This window comes from Castor canadensis, chromosome 2 (genome assembly GCF_047511655.1).
Source record: "Castor canadensis chromosome 2, mCasCan1.hap1v2, whole genome shotgun sequence".
Lineage (NCBI taxonomy): Eukaryota > Metazoa > Chordata > Mammalia > Rodentia > Castoridae > Castor > Castor canadensis.
This window is the reverse complement of record NC_133387.1, coordinates 196,528,198-196,545,584: the sequence shown is the minus strand read 5'-3', so window position 1 is coordinate 196,545,584 and position 17,387 is coordinate 196,528,198. Positions and strand designations below refer to the sequence as shown.

At 36.1% G+C, this 17,387-nt stretch overlaps 1 protein-coding gene across 2 annotated transcripts in view; it reads right to left on the bottom strand.

The window, feature by feature from the left end:
* Positions 1-15,215, bottom strand: part of Dcun1d5 (defective in cullin neddylation 1 domain containing 5) — a 37,219-nt gene extending 22,004 nt beyond the window's left edge. The window contains exons 1-4 of one of the 2 annotated variants that reach the window (XM_020168019.2): positions 14,828-15,215; positions 12,734-12,825; positions 7,475-7,545; positions 6,982-7,073 (exon numbers count right to left, since the gene is read on the bottom strand). In XM_020168019.2, coding sequence (XP_020023608.1) covers positions 6,982-7,073; positions 7,475-7,545; positions 12,734-12,825; positions 14,828-14,913 — 341 coding nt within the window. In that variant the 5' untranslated portion in view covers positions 14,914-15,215. Of the gene's footprint in view, positions 1-6,981; positions 7,074-7,474; positions 7,546-12,733; positions 12,826-14,827 lie in introns of those variants that run through there. The other variant, XM_020168020.2, reaches the window with a different exon arrangement.
* Positions 15,216-17,387: the final 2,172 nt, after the last annotated feature.

Here is a 17,387-nt window from a genome sequence, read left to right as displayed (position 1 = left end):
TTTAAGTAGTTATATTCATGACTTAAATACAGCCCTTATTACATATAGCCCTCTTACATATTTGCAGGTTCAAACAATATTATTTCACTTTTTTTTAATCATATGGGTTATCTTTTCACACAAAATATGTAGTCTTAACAGAGTTGAGATTCAAGAAGACAAAAAAGATTAAAGATGTCTCCATGACATTCTAAAAATTACTCCATTCCTCCTGCCTACTATCAGAGGTTGAAAATCCGTGTGATAGTGTAAATAAGGCCTCGCATACAGAAGCACTACAAAAAAAAATTGTTAAATAAATGTATGGATACTAAAAATAAACCACAAGGTAGACCATATGTTACAAAAGGTTCAAAATTCCTTCTGTGGGGAATTAGTGAGAAAGTATGTATACAGCAAACAAAAACCATAAAAGCACACAGTGACTGAGAAGTCTCTCAGGAGATAAGAATCCAAGAAATACAATCTTTTCAAAATGTTTTGCATTCCATGTATATACACAGCAAAACATGACTTTTGTAATCTAATCTTAAAACAGACAAAGTGAAGGGAAGAGTAGACTCAGGTCAGACTGGTTAAACTTCTGAATTCTCCACTTTCAACCATGTGGCTTTAGGCAAATTACTTACCCTTGGTCAATCAGTTTCCTAATGGTAACAATAATAACCTCATAGGACAATCACAAGGCAAATTAAACTTTTCAGTCTTGGTTTCCTAATTTTTAAGGTAACAATAATTTCAAAGCATAATCGTGAAGATTAGATGGAAATAAATGTGTGAAATACTAAGCACAGTTCTTACCTTAATAATGCTTCTGAATTAAAAATCACCTACACTACAAACTTCTGCCCAAGCTATGTTCTACCATTCTTAATGGCCTACCATAAACCCTTGAGCAGAGACAGTATCCAACAGAACAATATTTTTTTCTTAGAGTGAAAAAAATTAAGAGTACAAACCTCCAATTTATTACCAGTATCACAAAGACTGTGAAGAGACCTAGCAAAACCAGCGAACACACCACTCAAGCAGTCACAGTCATTAACACCAACACAATTTTTATGTTTAACGTGGTACCCAAGGAGCATTGCTAGTGCAGTGTGTGTCAGTCTCACAATGTGACCCCCAGATAAACCTCACTAGTTAAGTACATCAGTATCTCAGAACTTGGAAAGTTTAGAAAGAATATTTCCTCTAAGCTTGAGAGAAATACATACATTTTTTTTGGTTGCATTGTTTTTGGTGGGACTGGGATGTGAACTGAGAAATGCATACTTAAATGGCATATCATAGGAAGCAAGAGACAGTTTTTGAATAACAATCAAATAAACCACTCTCTAAGGTCATTCTGTTTAAAATGAGAACAAAATGAGGTTTAATTTCAACATTAAGACCTGGAATTAAGTTCCTGGGGACTGTTAAACTCTGATTATCAAGGGAGGCTTACAAATTTCTGCTTTATAAAAGACTTTTAAAATGAAAGGAAAGATTCATTTTCATATAAGATCTAAGTGAGTTTCTCTTCCTAATGAGTAAATCTCACTAAGCACGCTATGACACAGTTTTAGATTTAGAGCTTTCTCTAAATCAGGTTTATCAACTGGACAAATACAGTGTACCTCTAAGAGTATTTGGAAATATCAAGGGTATTTTGAGACTGCCATGATCTGCCTAGGAAAGAGAGAAGGAATGCTAATGGCAGTTACTTGGGCCCCAAACGTCAAATGAAGAACAGTCACATACCACACCCACCAAAGCATCTCATCTACTCCACTATTGCCCTCCCTCCCCCACTCCCCAAAAACTGAGTAAATGTTTTCCCCATTCCTTTTTTTCTGAAGTGAAGTCAGCCCAATTCCTTTAATGGTCAAAGTCCAGGGCTCAATATGAAACACAGAAAATGTACAACCTGTACCCTCCTGGCAGGCAACTGTTACAAGATGGTATCCCCCTTTTTGTCTTTTTATTGCATTATCATATTCAAGTACTGTCATCCTCAAACGTCTTTAAGGATGTTCAGTTCAGTTTCAGTTTCCTCTATCAGCATGGTATTTTACTCTTGCTCCAACACCAAACTTTCAGCTCAAGATGTGAGGAAGTTCTCCAGTCCAGTACAATATGCCAGAACAAAACTCTGCAAGTATCCTTAGAACTTTGTAGATGGAAGAAGGGAAAGATTCACAACCGCCTGCTAACGTATGAAAAATCTGGTGTGTAGCAATGCAGAGCATCTTAATAAGGACAAGGTCCAGTTTGCATAAAATTCTCAAGAGTCTATGACCTTAAAACATTAAGAACAACTGCCCAGTGAAAACTACCCCAGTATCTTTGTGATGCCTATGTTCAAAAATCTGATTGCATCCAAATAGCTGTAACATGGTTTAAACACCCTCAACATGTTAACAAAAGCACTCCATAATGTAACCAATATTCCTTTAACCCCATCCTGTACCCTATGATTCTAGCAATCAGACTCCCTCCTTTGAACTTACGCTTTCTCTCCTTAAGGCTCTGTTAAGTCCCCTCTGAAACATTTTCCCATATCCTCAACCAAAAAAATCCTCATCATTCTTAATGTTCCAGTTCAAATGCCACATCTTTATCCAGTCAGCTGAAATTAATCTCATTAGTTAGTATCTTTGCTTTTCCAGTATTTTGCATTTCTACTCTAGCAGCTGTTACGTCTGATCTGGACTTACGGTTAAAGTATTGTAATGTCTTTTCTACCCTGTTAGAATGCAACTAAAGGTCAAATGCTGTGTCTTATGTCACACTGTGATCATCAGTAAGTGGTACAATACTTCATATAACATAGGCATTTATATAAATGTCTGTACAATTAAGTATGATTTGTGGAGAAACCTTACTATTGTTAAAAATGAAAACAACATGGAGCAAAATATCTGGAAAGGATATGGTAATTTCAGCCCCTGAAACTTACAAAATAGCCAAGTTAAATCCAGCTGTATATAAATATAAACACACATCCACACAAAATGGAGAGCCAACTAATTTACAGAAAATCTGTGAATAGACAACCTTAAAACAAACGAAGTTATGATACTCTGAAAATAATGCAGATTATAATCAATCAAGATTATTACAGTCTACTCTATTCTCCACCACAGGATATGCTTCAACTACCAGACTACTCCTATTTTTTAATATCATTCTCCTAAAGTATTCTGCAGGTTAAATTATTTTGGAAAAAAATGAATAACTATCTTAAAATTATTGAAGATGCCTAGGTTAAATTAAATTCTAAAAGTATAAAACATATATGTAGGGAATAGAGATTGTAAAAAGTTTTATATTTTATTGTTTAAAATTAAGTACATTAAACAACTATCAATTTTAAAGTTAAGACATACAAATTACTTTTGGTCTTGATTTAAATCTCAAATTTCAAGCTATCTAATTCTTAGCAACTTTATCACAAGGATATTAAGGAAATAAAAAGACTTGGCCAACTGAGGAAAGATCCTTCACATAGCAATCGAGATCATGGAGGAAAAAACCCAACAATTTTCCCAGCCAAGAATACTAATTTGAGTAGTTGCACAGCTCCACCATATACTGTTCAATGCAAATGAGTAAAAAGATGATAAATGAGTGAAAGGTAAACTTCTGGGATAATTTTGAATATTGAATAATTATTTTTATTTTGTATAGCCTGTGAACTTTCTATGGGAAAGGTATGCTACTGAAAACCAAGCTCACAGCTAGTAACACCTGTTCTTGTACTCAGACCCACATGCTAACTATTGAGGAGTAAATATAAGACATGTCCTATGATTACACATTTTAATTACACAAACGCTCTATCAACTTATGCAAAAACATCAACAAGAAACTTTTGGTTTTTATGTTTTTTTCTTTTTTGTAAACTTTTGGTTTTAAATACAAAACTACTTATAATGTCAAATAAAGTATTTTTACTGGGAAAACTGGATATCCACATGTAAAAGACTGAAACTAGATCCCTGTCTTTCACCCTGTACCAGTATCAATTCAAAGTGGATTAAAAACCTTAATATAAGGCCTGAAACCTTGAAACTACTGCAGAAAGGAGTAGACTGGAACAGAGGCATAGGAAATAACTTCCTGAATAGAGCTCCAATGACTCAGCAATTAAAAGAAAGGAGGGACAAATGGGACTGCATCAAACTAAAAAGCTTCTTCGCAGCAGTCACTAGACTTAAAAGACTGCCCACAAAATGGGAGAAAATCTTTGCCAGCTATTCATCTGGTAAGGGACTGATAACCAGAATCTACAGGGAGCTGAAAAGCCTAAACTCCTAAAGAATCAACAACCTAATGAAGAAATGGGCACATGATTTGAACATGCAGTTTTCAAAGGAAGAGGTACAAATGGCCAATAAATACATGAAGAAGTTTTCAACTTTCCCGGCCATAAAAGAAATACAAATCAAAACTATACTAAGACTTCACCTCACCTCAGTTAGAATGCCCATCTTCCAGAACACAAACAACAACAAATGCTGGAAAGGATGTGGAGAAACAGGAACTCTTATATACTGTTGGTGGGAATGTAAACTGGTACAACCATTATGGAAAGCAGTGTGGAGATTCCTTAAAAAAAATGAAAACAGACCTACCAGAGAACCCAGTGATATCACTCCTGGCATATACCTGAAGGAATGTAAGTCAGGATACAATAGAGAGACACTTGCACTGGTTTATTGCAGCACAGTTCACAACAGCCAAGCTATGGGAACAGCCCAGATGCCCTACAACTGATGAATGGATTAAGAAAATGAGGTATATATACACAAGGGAGTAATATCCAGCCATAACATAGAATGAAACCAAGTGTTTGAAGTTAAATGGATACAACTGAAGGACATCATGTTAGGTAAAGTAAGCCAAGTTCAGAAAGACAAAGGTCACACATTCTCTCTCACATGTGGAAAGCAGATCCAAAATATAAACATATATACAAAAATAAGCAAGATCATATACACATTTACATAGACAACACGTTGAACTCGGGAAGGAAGGAAAACAGAATAAGAGAGTCAACAATATTGAAATACATTGCATCTGTGCCAACAGATGCCATAACAATTTGCAGGAGATAAGATAAAAAGAGTAAGAGAGAGTAACAGAGGGAGTTGAATTGACCATAGTACAGTATATTCACAGCTGAGACACACTGAGAAAACCCTTCTGAACACTTTGGAATTAAAAATGAAGGAAAGGACTGTAAAACAGGTCTAGGGCATGGGGTGGGGGAGGTACTTGTAGAAAGGGGAATAGAAGAGATGAAGAAGGGTGAATACGGTTGATGTGCTTTGTATACAAATATGAAATAGAACAATGAAACCTCCTGCAATTGTTTTAGGTGGACAGGATGAGGGGGAGAGATGGTGGGGGCGAACCTAACTTATAATGTAAGTCTATTCAGGAATGTCACAGTGAATCCCCCTGTACAATGTATGCTAATAAAAATGAACAAATAAAACGTTTTACAATAATCCATGTTACACCAAACGATTTTAATGGAACAGACTGAGTTGTATTAAAATTAGTTTATATTCATTGCATATTCCTTTGTACATCTTAGTCTTTCTCTAAAAAGCTAATTAAATGGCAGAAAATAGCCCCAAAATTTCACAATTACTGTATTTAACTGAGATTAGGACACCTAAATGTCTGACAGAATTCTTAGTTACAAACACTATAAATTCAAGTTAGTAATGGCCTTCTATTTTACAAAAAATCTAATTTAGATATAAAAGGACAACATGTGAAAAAAAAGTATAGTATGGCAAACTTGTAACCAAGAAATTTAAATTCTAGATTCTAACTCTACTACTAAAGAACCATGTAAACTTTCCAAATGTTTTAACTTCTTTGAGTCTCAGATTCGTCATTTGTAAATAATGGAAATGGAAAGTTGGTTTTATGTACTATTATAGAAGTTATTATTTGGTTCATCTGAGGAAAGGTTTTTACCTAAGGGAAAAACAATATGAAGTATCTGTGTGTTAATGCTGGTATGAAAAGAGAAGGGAAAAAAAGCACTAGATGCTGGAAATTCAAATATAAAAATTTAAGTGCCAAAACATTTTTTTAAAAAACTGAAGGACAGGCATATAAGGATTAAGAATAGTTAAGTGTGTTAAAAGCAGTATAATCGAAACAAGAAACCAAATGACTTAATACCCAGTTTCCACATTAAAAATATAAATTAAGGCTGAGGATGTAGCTCAGTGGTAGACCATTTTCCTAGCAAATGTGCAACACTGGGTTCAGTCATAAGCACCTCAAAAAGCAAGCATGCAGAAGAAAAATATAAATTAATTCTTCTTCTATTTTAGAGTGCTGACCAGTAACATCCTGAATGAGCATTAGGGATATGACCTTATATAAAATTATCACATAATTCCTAATTGAGTCTGAAATTAAACACTTTACTCTAGAAAGCTAAAATCAATTTTTTTTAATGAAGCAATTCTACAACTTATGAAAATATTCAAAAACAGCATCTTAAACTGAAAGAACTATAAAACTTCTGCAGAACATTTCTACTTTGGTTCTTTGAGATTCATATAGCAAAAAACTACTTAAAAGTATGTATTAAAGAGGGGTGAGGAGGCCCCAGAATTTAGGATTATCCAATAAACAATATTTTCATACTATAGAGTTCTATAATTAGAGTGGGAAAAATACACAAACAGCCTGTGAACAAGTAACTTTTTGATCATAGACTTCTAATTCACTCAAGAGAGTTCCAATTAGACTCTATAGACGGTCTTTCCTACAGAATATTAAAGATGGTGTAACTATTCACTTGCCAAGCCCATAATATAATTTTGTCAATTCTCAAGCTGATTGTAGATCAAATCACTTTGATTATTTTAAGGTGAAACCTTACTCCTGAAAATGATGAAACACAAAATATCAATAAGCTCTTCAAATAGGCCATCAAATTTGTTTTTTAAGAAAATTTCTTACTGTAATGAAGTCATTCCCTTTAACCATTCTTCCTTGGTAAAAAATCCCATGCTTTCAGCCTCCAATTTCCACGCTAAAACTAACATAATAATCTGGAAAGAACAGAACATAAAAGGATAGGAGAAAAGTCAGCATAGAGATAATCATGGCTATATTTATCACGGAGAGCATTTCTATACAACTATTTCCAACCTTCAACTTTTAAAGAGTACAACCTCTGCAATTATTAATTATGAAGATACTGAGATGTACAAATTTCTTAAAAAGTAAAAAGTTCTAACACTTTATGAAGTAGAATCTCTATTACAAATGAAATTTGCATCCAGAGAACACTTGTCCAACTTAAGCTGATTAAAAATACTCTAAGTGAAAATTTACAATACTAAATATGAAGAAACAAAGTCTTCATGTAAGATTAAAGTCTCAATTTATAGAAATTTGTGAATATGCTACACCCCACTTATATTCCATTCTACTTAGAAATAAAACATACATTTTCTGGTTCAACACCAATGTCTTCACAAAATTTTTCCATTCCTTCTGGTCCTACAACTTCATCAGGACCTTCAAAGACAAAAATAATTTAAATATTTTATTATAATTCAGTATCAACATAAAATAAGCTGTTATGCTAAAAGCATTCATTAATACACCCATAATATTTTACAAGTGACTGAATTTGAATTTTGGCATAGCTTTGATATGGTGTAACTATCTGCTACATGATTCAGAACTTTAAACTTGTGAAATAGTCTTTGAACACCACCTTACAATATGTATGAAATTAAGGAAATTTTAAAATGGAGCGGTAAAGAAATACTCCACTAGTACCAATTACTAGTTTCTACAAAAACTTTAGTCAACCTATTAAACATTTGCCAAGAGCCTACTTTGAATAAAGTACTTCTAAATCGATTGGCTTAGGTTCACAGTTCAATGCAATGAAAGAGTACCTGCTTACTTACTAAAATAAGATCATTCATTACCATCTTAAAATAAATGTAATTTAATTCTTGAAAAAATGCACATATTTTAAAAATGACTTATGGAAATTTTATATTATCAGAGGGGGTACTTTCCTTATACATTGATTCTAAATAGATAGCAAGGCATTAGTTATACAGCCTTCATATATAGAAACAAAATAACAATTAGACTCTCAATTACCTAAGTCTATCACTTGCCCAAGAATTAACCTTTTCCTTATTTTACTCCCTATTACTAAATATAAATCAATACAATTCTCATGTTTTTTTGCTATCAGAGTCCCAATTTAGTAATTACATATTTTTGTGGCTTGATAAGACTAAGCCTCTTTTGTGCCTGGATAAGACTAAAACGGATTTTATGACATAAAATATCATAGAAATGTGTTTACCACTATGAAAATATAAGTCTTGAAATATTTTTAAATTAGTCAAGAGAAGCCTTTATTTTCTTTTCTGAATGACTAAAAATACTCCATCCTTGTAAGTGATAGACTAGACCCTGCTCAAGTGGATTTTATAGTGCTATGAGTATGTTACAAGCACAACATGAGGCTGATATTCAGCTTTTTTCTTAACAGAAGAATGCAGCCAGGTGATGAATACATTCTTGCTGCCTGACATGAGACCCAGGCTGCCAAGATGATGTTTATACATTAGAAAACCAAAACTTTAAAAAAAAATTTTTGTGTAAAATAGTAAATGTCAAGTTTAAATAAGTACTAATGGTGCATTAGGTGTTAAAAGATGACACCTAACATTACATATTTAGAAAATGGTTTTAATTAGCATGTGTTAAATTTGTAAAGCATACAATATGGGCTGGGGATATATCTCAATCATAGTGTGCTTAGCATGCATAAGGCCCTTGTTTTAATCTCAGCACCAAAATAAATGAGTAAATAAAAAACAAAAAGCACGATACATACATATATGACATATGAAGGTAAAATCCCTTTGAACAATCAATATACACTTTAAAAATGGAGAGGAAGTTAAAACAGGTCCTATCCTGGAGCAGGCATAAGTGGGAGGGTACAGGGAAAAGAGTGAAAGAGGGCAGATATGGTGGGTGCATTTTGTATTTGTGCATGAAAACAGAACAATGCAATCTGTTGAAACTGTTCTAAGGAGGGAGTAAGAGGAGGGATAAGACAGAATAATGGAGGGGGTGAAACTAAGATATATTGTAAGCACATGTGTAGCATCCCCCCTGTATAACTACTATCTGTTAATACACAAAAAATTTTAAAATATTAATAAAAGAAAAAGCATACAAAATCAGTAAGTTTTTAAAAATACATAACTGAACATGCACTCATATGTGATTTAAGAAAATAAAAATTAGATTAAAAAATTTAATATATGAAAACAAGATTTTTTTTAAAGCATAATAAGACTATCTTAATTTTTTTGATATAAATATACTAAAATTTTTTGATGCAATAATCAGACTTGCCCTCAAAATTGTCATCAGCAATTAGAAGAGAAAACTTAAGGGTTATGTCAAGAAATATCAGTTCCCATCACACAAAGTCACCCCCCCTAGAAACTGGGGGATTAACCTAATTAGTGATTAAAATTTGATTAAAACACATCTCAATTAAAAAATATATATATATAAAAGACCTAATATCGATACGGTCTTTAAAAATAAGTGACTTTCCCAAAAGGATGCAAACAGTAACAGTTATGAGTGTAAAGAATGGCCCAAAGTTCTTTCCCTAACACACAATGTTATTCTTTTTGAACCAAACCCTTCCCATAAAACTGCTCCCTGGGTAAAATCCATGGAACTGAATTTAAAACTAATTCTGTCAGGCAATCAGTTTTCCACTCAAATAAAGCAGTCATAGAAATGGTTTAGCTCACCCCACTAGTGCACTCTATAGTTGAACTATGCAATTCTAACTTTATTTTAAATGCTTTTGAAGACTTCACAAGTTGCCTTTCACTTGTTTTTCTTTAGCATAGGCCCAGTATATAATTGACTTTCCATATCCGTAAGCTCTGCATCCATAGATCTTAATCAAAAATATTTGAAGGAAAAAAACTCCATCTGTACTGAACATGTACAGGCTATTTCTCTCATCATTAAACAAATATTTACAAAGCATTCACACTGTGTTAGGTATTATAAATAACCTAAGACAATTTAAAGCCTACAGGAACATGTGTGTACATTATTTGCAAGTTCTACAACATTTTAAATCAGAGACTTTAGCCCCACAGATTCTGCTATCTGTGGTTTGGTTATCCTGGAACCAATCTCCCGTAAGTAAAGAAGGACAACTCTATTAATTAAATATCACTCAAGAATAACAGGTCTCGTGAAAGGGGAAAACTATCAGGTTTATCACGTGGTCTATAATAGAATTGTTTCAAAACCAGAGGAAGACAACTTCTTGATTTTTTTTTTTTTTAAACCATGAAGAAATGTTCCCAATTATAAGTTGAGGGCCTAATACCATGCAAGTCGTAACAGGTGCTAGGAAAACAAATCCCAAAATGACACAGCACCTTCACCATGAGCTACATAATAGTAGTAAATTTTGGAACACAGAAAAGACACAATTTGTATATCCAATGCGGTAATGCTATTCTAATAAATAACATTAACTGAATTCTGACCACATGCCAGGTACTGTGCTGAGGGGGCTGTACATGTATCATCTTCACTGCACTCAAATACTGTCTCGTTTTAATGAGAGAGACCCCCATTATAAGACAGAAAAGTTACTGTTTATTTGGTAAACAACTGCTTTCTCCCTATTAAGAGGGTTTCTGCCCAAGTCTCTCCAGAGAGTCCTTTCCTAATCACTCTATCTGAAAATCCATCCAACTCTTTCTTACTCTCTATTCCTGAACCATCTATTTACCATGTAACTCTCCACAATCTGTAGTTACCTTGCCTACATACCTATTTACTAACTGTTTCCTTACTAGAAGCAAGTTTCCTGAAGGCAGGGATCAGGTTTGACTTCTTCACTATTATATCTCAAGCACTTAGCCTGACTCACAAACAAGCACTAAATATTTATTAACTGAATCACTGAATGAATGACAGAAGATAACCCCAAATGTACTTATTAGTATTTTTTTTGTGCAGAAGTGAAAATTAGTTACCAAAGAGTCAGGTACATATATGTACAGTCATGTACATATAAAAATACACTTTATAGGACTGCAGTAATTAAAAGCATGGTCTCTAGGGTAACAGTTGTTGGGGGGTGGGGTGGGATTTGAATCCTGGCTATTGTGATTGTATGGCCTTGGGAAAATTACTTAATCTAAGCCTCAATTTTCTCATTCATAAAATTAGGGTGACACCATCTATATAAGAGAACACTCATAAGAAAAAAATGATATACCTAGCAGGATTCTCGAATAATGACAGCAATTATTATGCTGGCTATCAAAATGCTGATGCAGGAAAGAAATGCTTAACTAATTTGAATCATACAACACCCAGAAAAAGTTCTCAGGAGGCTAAAACAAACATGAAAGAAAAAAAATAATGTACTAGTTATTTTTATAGTAGCTAGTAACTTCTGTAAGTGAAATAATGAGTGACCTTTTGATTCTACATCATGCATACAAGTAAAATTGGCATTTTGAATAATGGGTCAACATTTTAAATAGAGGTCAGTAAGAAAATGAATTCTCTTCATTTAAATTGGGTTAGTGGTTGTCTTGGGATGCTAGTAATAGCAATTTCTTTTCCTGGTCTAGAAAGAATCTGTTCTGCTACTAAACAATTTCCAAATTATACTTTTGGGATCACTCAGTTCATCACAACAGCAAAGTTGCTGTCCCCTTTTCAAAGCAATGTAACTTTCTATACAGTTAGCCTACCTAAATATAAGGTAATAACTACATATGCTTTTAGTTTAAGCAAAAACTTTGAGAGTGACAAAAGAGGAAAACCAAAAAATAAAAACTGGAAGGCAGGTAAGGAAAAGAGGGAAAAGAAAACAGTTATCTTAAAATCAGTAACTCTAAAAGACCAAAACTATTCTAAGGGGAAAAAATTGTAATATATACTTATGTAAAAGTTATTAATAAATACGAAACATCCTTTTCCATGTATTTACTTAGTCTTCAATCTCATCTGGCTTCAGTCTCAGCTGGCATTGACTTTTACCTCTATGGTATATATGGCGTCACCTTGAGCTTTTCCACTTAAAGGATTTAACTCAGGTTAGTTAGCGCCTCCAAAAAGGCTGCCCTGACACTTTCAAGGCAGGGTTACATATTACTCCTATAAATTTTTAATGTCCCTTTCCTAATCTAATATTTACCACCCTGTATTAAGACCAATCTACTGACTTTCTTATTAGTATCATTAAAGGGTAAAAGTGTGTGCAATGATATAGCTGAGGTTTAAATCTTTTGCGATGTCTCCTCAAAAGATTCAGAATATATTATGTTCTGCTTCAGAAAATTTAAGACAAAGAATGCTGAATAGAAAAATGTCTTATATACTTTTGTTTTCTAGAATAGTACATCAGCCAATGGATGTACATGTTAGTGACTATTTATATACTAACAGTAAATGAGTTTTCCCCTCTACTAAATATATACTGAACCTATATTTAAAGAAATATCAGCCTGAAATGGCAATGAATTCTTAACCCTTTCCACAATCCTTAGTCCTGACTCTGATCCCAGCACACAGCACTAAGATACAGCAGGTCTGCAATAAATAGTTAAATAAACAAACTTTTTTAAAGTATCTGACAGATATCTTAAATTAATTTTATTACCTGCATACTCATAAAACCAAGCCAGGCACTTCTTTCTTGAAAAATCTTCTTCTCCACTTATTAGTCTAGCAGGGGGTTGGGATCTGCAATAGCTTAGAAAACACACAATGCCTAAGATATTTATCAAGTCTCAACTCTTAGTGAAAAACTAAGTCCAACAAGAGTTATTACAATTCATATGAAACAGTATTTTTCTTAAGTTGGCATTACAAGAAAAAAATGGAGTTAAGTAGTTGCAATTTGAAAAAATAGTTTATACATACAAATTTCTGACTAACAAAATCCAAATGCTACTTTCTTTGCCATCATATTCCAAAACATCAACTAAAATTTATTTCCCCAGATTTTAAGACTACACAGACTATGTCTCAAAGCAGAACTGGGAAAGTATAAATCTTTGTGATTCTGCTATTGATTTGCATGGAAATTGTGTGGGTTTTTCATATAATTGTATACATTTGAAAAGAAAATCTTACAAAGTATACTGATACTTAATATTTCAAAATAAAATGATATAGTAAGAGTTGTTTATGTAACACATATCAAATTTAAATAGATTTTTAACGATAAATGGTGACTTGGCACCTAAAAGGTATATTAAACTCCACAGATTAATATATCAAAAAACACACCAAAATTCCTAAAAGTTAATAATTAGTAATAGCCCAAATAATTGAATCAAAGCTATTTAACTCCAGATGTTTTTCCATAAAATTATTAAAAGCTGGGAAGTTCAAAAATGGCCTCTAAGATTTAATGGACTTCAGAGAACATTTTTTTGAAGAACTCATATAATTAGACTATCACAAAATGTAGGAAAACTCTGGAATTTCTGCAATTGCATAATGTAAAGATGCCATATTTAAATTTTAAATGGCTAGAGCAAGGAATCACCTGCATTCTAATACTGCCTGCTCAGCTATTTTAATGTGCTTAGCTTAAATATTTCATTTTGATACATTATAAACCTAAGATGGCAGAAAGTGCCAGGTGTGCTAGTACATGCCTGTAATACCAGCACTTGGGAGGTTAGAGATGGGAGGATTTTGTGTTGGAGGCCAGCCTGATCTATTTAGTGAGCCCGTGACTCAAAAAACCAAAATGATGGCAAAAAGAGAAATCAAAAACCTATTTTGCCTATGTTTCATAAAAACATGAGCTAGTAATCAAATTAGAATGTTAGCTACCAAGAGACATAAGAAACTATCACATTAATAGCCCAGAAGTGTTCCTTTGGCCAAAACACAGTAATGAAGGAAAAAACTGAATTACAAAGAGGAAGACATAGGCTATACAAGTCACAGTTTAAGCCACAGATCTGTGTTTAAGGAGAGCTCTATTATAATGGTGGCTACTGTCTTGTTTTAACAGTAGCATCTAAGGTGTCAGCCACTGATACAAAGACAACCACAGGAGATGGGGGAGAGGCACAGCTTTCACACCTGAATTGCGATGACTTTCTGTAGCATACGTTTCTGTAATGCCTGAATGATACGCTACAAGGGCATCAAAGAACTATTTCAATACAGTTCTATCTGCTTTTTCTCCAAGGGAATGCAGATTACAACAGCTCCAAAATTATGAATAGTCATACTGAGCGTGAACAGCGTCTTGAACGCTAGAAACACAAAAGCATGCAGGGAACTGGCACAGGTTGGAGCCACAATACTTCCAGCAAACGAGCTCCAGCAATGCAAAATGTCTCCTGCCGAGACCGTCCAGGTTGGGCCACTCCAAACACTAACTCTGGAGGCCATCTAGCAAGGTCTTCCTTTCCACGGTGCCCCGGGCAATGGTAAAAGATTCCTCAAGCTCTGCTCCTTCCTTTACACGCTACAAAGAGATTCTAGCAGTGACCCCTCTCGTAGGTCCTACCCTCACTTCTAGGTCTGGAAAGAAGGCGAGAGGCGATTGAGGGGGCAGAGGTTGGCAGGAGGAGGGGAAGACTGCAATTTAGTCGTGCATGAGTCTTTCTTCCCCCCCCCAGGCACGCAGCTGGGACGCGGGGCGACTCCCGCTCTTCCCCAAGCGCACCGGCAAACACGAGGTCCGAAAGGGAAGACCGAAAGTGTTTGGGGCGGGGGAGGGGGGTACCTGGAGATTTTACACTTTTTGAGGCCTCCGTCTTCCGCTACTGCCGCTGCCACCCCGGAGGATTTTCTCTTCTTCTTCACTGGCATCTTCCACCCTCCCCGGCAGGGTGGGCAGGGCAGCCGGGGAACGGGGTGGCCGTCTGGGGGAGGCCCCTCAGCGCGGCGCGGCCACCGCTCCTCAGAGACAGCAGCAAGCGGAGCGGCAAAGTCGCCAGCCCACAGCAGCGTGGCACCGCCACTGCCCGTCCCCAGGTCCCCTCTGCCTGGGACACCGGTAGCTCTTTGCCGGTGGACGCCGCGGCCACCTCTCACCAGGAGGAAATAAGGCGGACAGCGCGGCACCTCCACTAGTCACGGAGCGCAGGAGGCTCACTTGACCCGGATGTGCATTCCCGGGACCGGAAGTGACGCACGCGCGGGGCCGGGCGCCAAGGGGCGTGGCCCCTGTCGTCCCTCTGCATGCTTCCGGCCAGAGGGAGCGATGCCCGCTCATCGCTACCTAAGTAGAAACCGAATTTGTTGACCGCTAACAAAACTTGGTGTCCGCTCCAGAGTGTTCTTACCTTTCTTATGAAACCCTGATGCTAATAATCGCCACCAAGAAATGTTCTATGAAACCACCAGTCCTCTGCAATGGCCGGTAATGGCTCACTTCTGAGCTCTTCATTGTAAATTCCCACCCCGTAACCGTACGGTCACCCGGTGGCCTGCAGGTGGGTCTTCCTTATGGGCGGAAGGTCGGCTTCCCATTTCTTCACCCCGCTTCTCCGTCGTCCCCTTCCTCTGCTTATTACTTTCTTCAGTATTGAAACGTAAGCACTACCATTTTTATTTCTACAGAGCTCATTCTCGGATAGGAGGCAGGGGCATTCGCTCAATTTTGAGGATCTCTCCCCAGTCTTTACTACCGAGAACACTGTGATCACTCTAGTCCATTTCAGTGGAAATGATGTTTATAAATAAGGCCTAGTTAGCCGGGCGCCAGTGCTCCTGCCTGTAATCCCAGCTACTTGGGAGACTGAGATAAAAAATGTCGCGGTTGGAGGTCAGCCCAGGAAAATAGTTTGCGAGACCCCATCTCCAAAATATAACCAGAACAAAATGGCCCGACGATGTGGCTCAAGAAGTAAAGCACCTGCTTTGCAAGCATGAATCTCTGAGTTCAAACCCCAGTCCCACCAAAAAAAGGGGGAGGGTGATTATATGTAAAATTATCTAGCAAGAGGTGATTAGTAAATATATTTGAAAAGTAAGTTAATCTCTGTAAACCAACTGTGATGGTAGACTTCAGGTTTCTTTATTTTGCCTTACTAGGGTTTGAACTAGGGGCCTACACTTTGAGTCTTTCCACCAGTCTTTTTTTGTGATGGGTTTTTTCAAGATAGGGTCTTGCAAAGTGTTTACTGGGGGCTGACTTGTAACCGCGATCCTCCTGATTTCTGCCTCCTGAGTAACTCCACCAGTCTTTTTTTGTGATGGGTTTTTTCAAGATAGGGTCTTGCAAAGTGTTTACTGGGGGCTGACTTGTAACTGCGATCCTCCTGATTTCTGCCTCCTGAGTAACTAGCATTACAGGCGTGAGCCACGACCACCCACCTTCAAGTTTCTTTAAATTCATGAACAATCAGTGTGGTTCTGGTGAGACTGCCTGTTTCATGGCACCCTAATCTAGCCAGTCATATTTCCTTAGCGCTATTAATTGATTCAGGATGAATGCTTGGCCCAAGCCAGGCCAATTAGTGCTAGTGACATGAAATTGAGCCATTTATTTTCAATAGACTTGATCTGAGAAGGTGTGGGGAACGAAGCCAAAACTCAGAAAGACCAGAATCAAAGCAGAATGGAAAGAAACAGAAGGATGAAACCTCTTGCAGTTGCTTTAAGTGGGGCAGGAAGGGGTTCGGGGGTAGGGTGTGGGTGATCCAACCAATGTATAATGTAAAGCTATTGAGAGTTGTCACAGTGAATCCCCCATGTACAACAAGTGTATCCTAATAAAAATGGAAAAAAATAAAATTGAGGATGCTACTCAAGAAAGACGTAAAAAGAAGGGCTAAGACATGATTATGTGCTGAGTCTCACATTCATGATATACCCTGAAATTTTCAGTTATGTGAGCCAATAAATTTCACTATTTTGCATATGTAGCTAAATTCTGTTACAACCAGAATAATGTTAAAACCTGTAATCCTTCAACTCAGTTAAAAATGCATGGGCCCCAAAACTCCAATCTCAATCAGATCAAGTCTATAGAACTATTTACAGAAAGGAGAGGACTGAGGAGTAATTTAAACACACAAAATCTAGACTATCAGAAAATCTATGGGACAAATGACCAAGAATCTGCAACAAATTACTAGGAAGAGAGGAGGGAAAAGAAATTTAGAAGATATTTAAGGGATGTGTCATTCATTTTCTTTACAGGGCTTGGAACGCTAGGCAAGCCCTCTACCACTGAGCTAGAGCCCTGTACCCAATCGTTTCCTATATGGTACTTATTTGAGTTTCAATTCAAACAATACACACAATACTATGACATGGGATAATTGTAATTTTTAAAA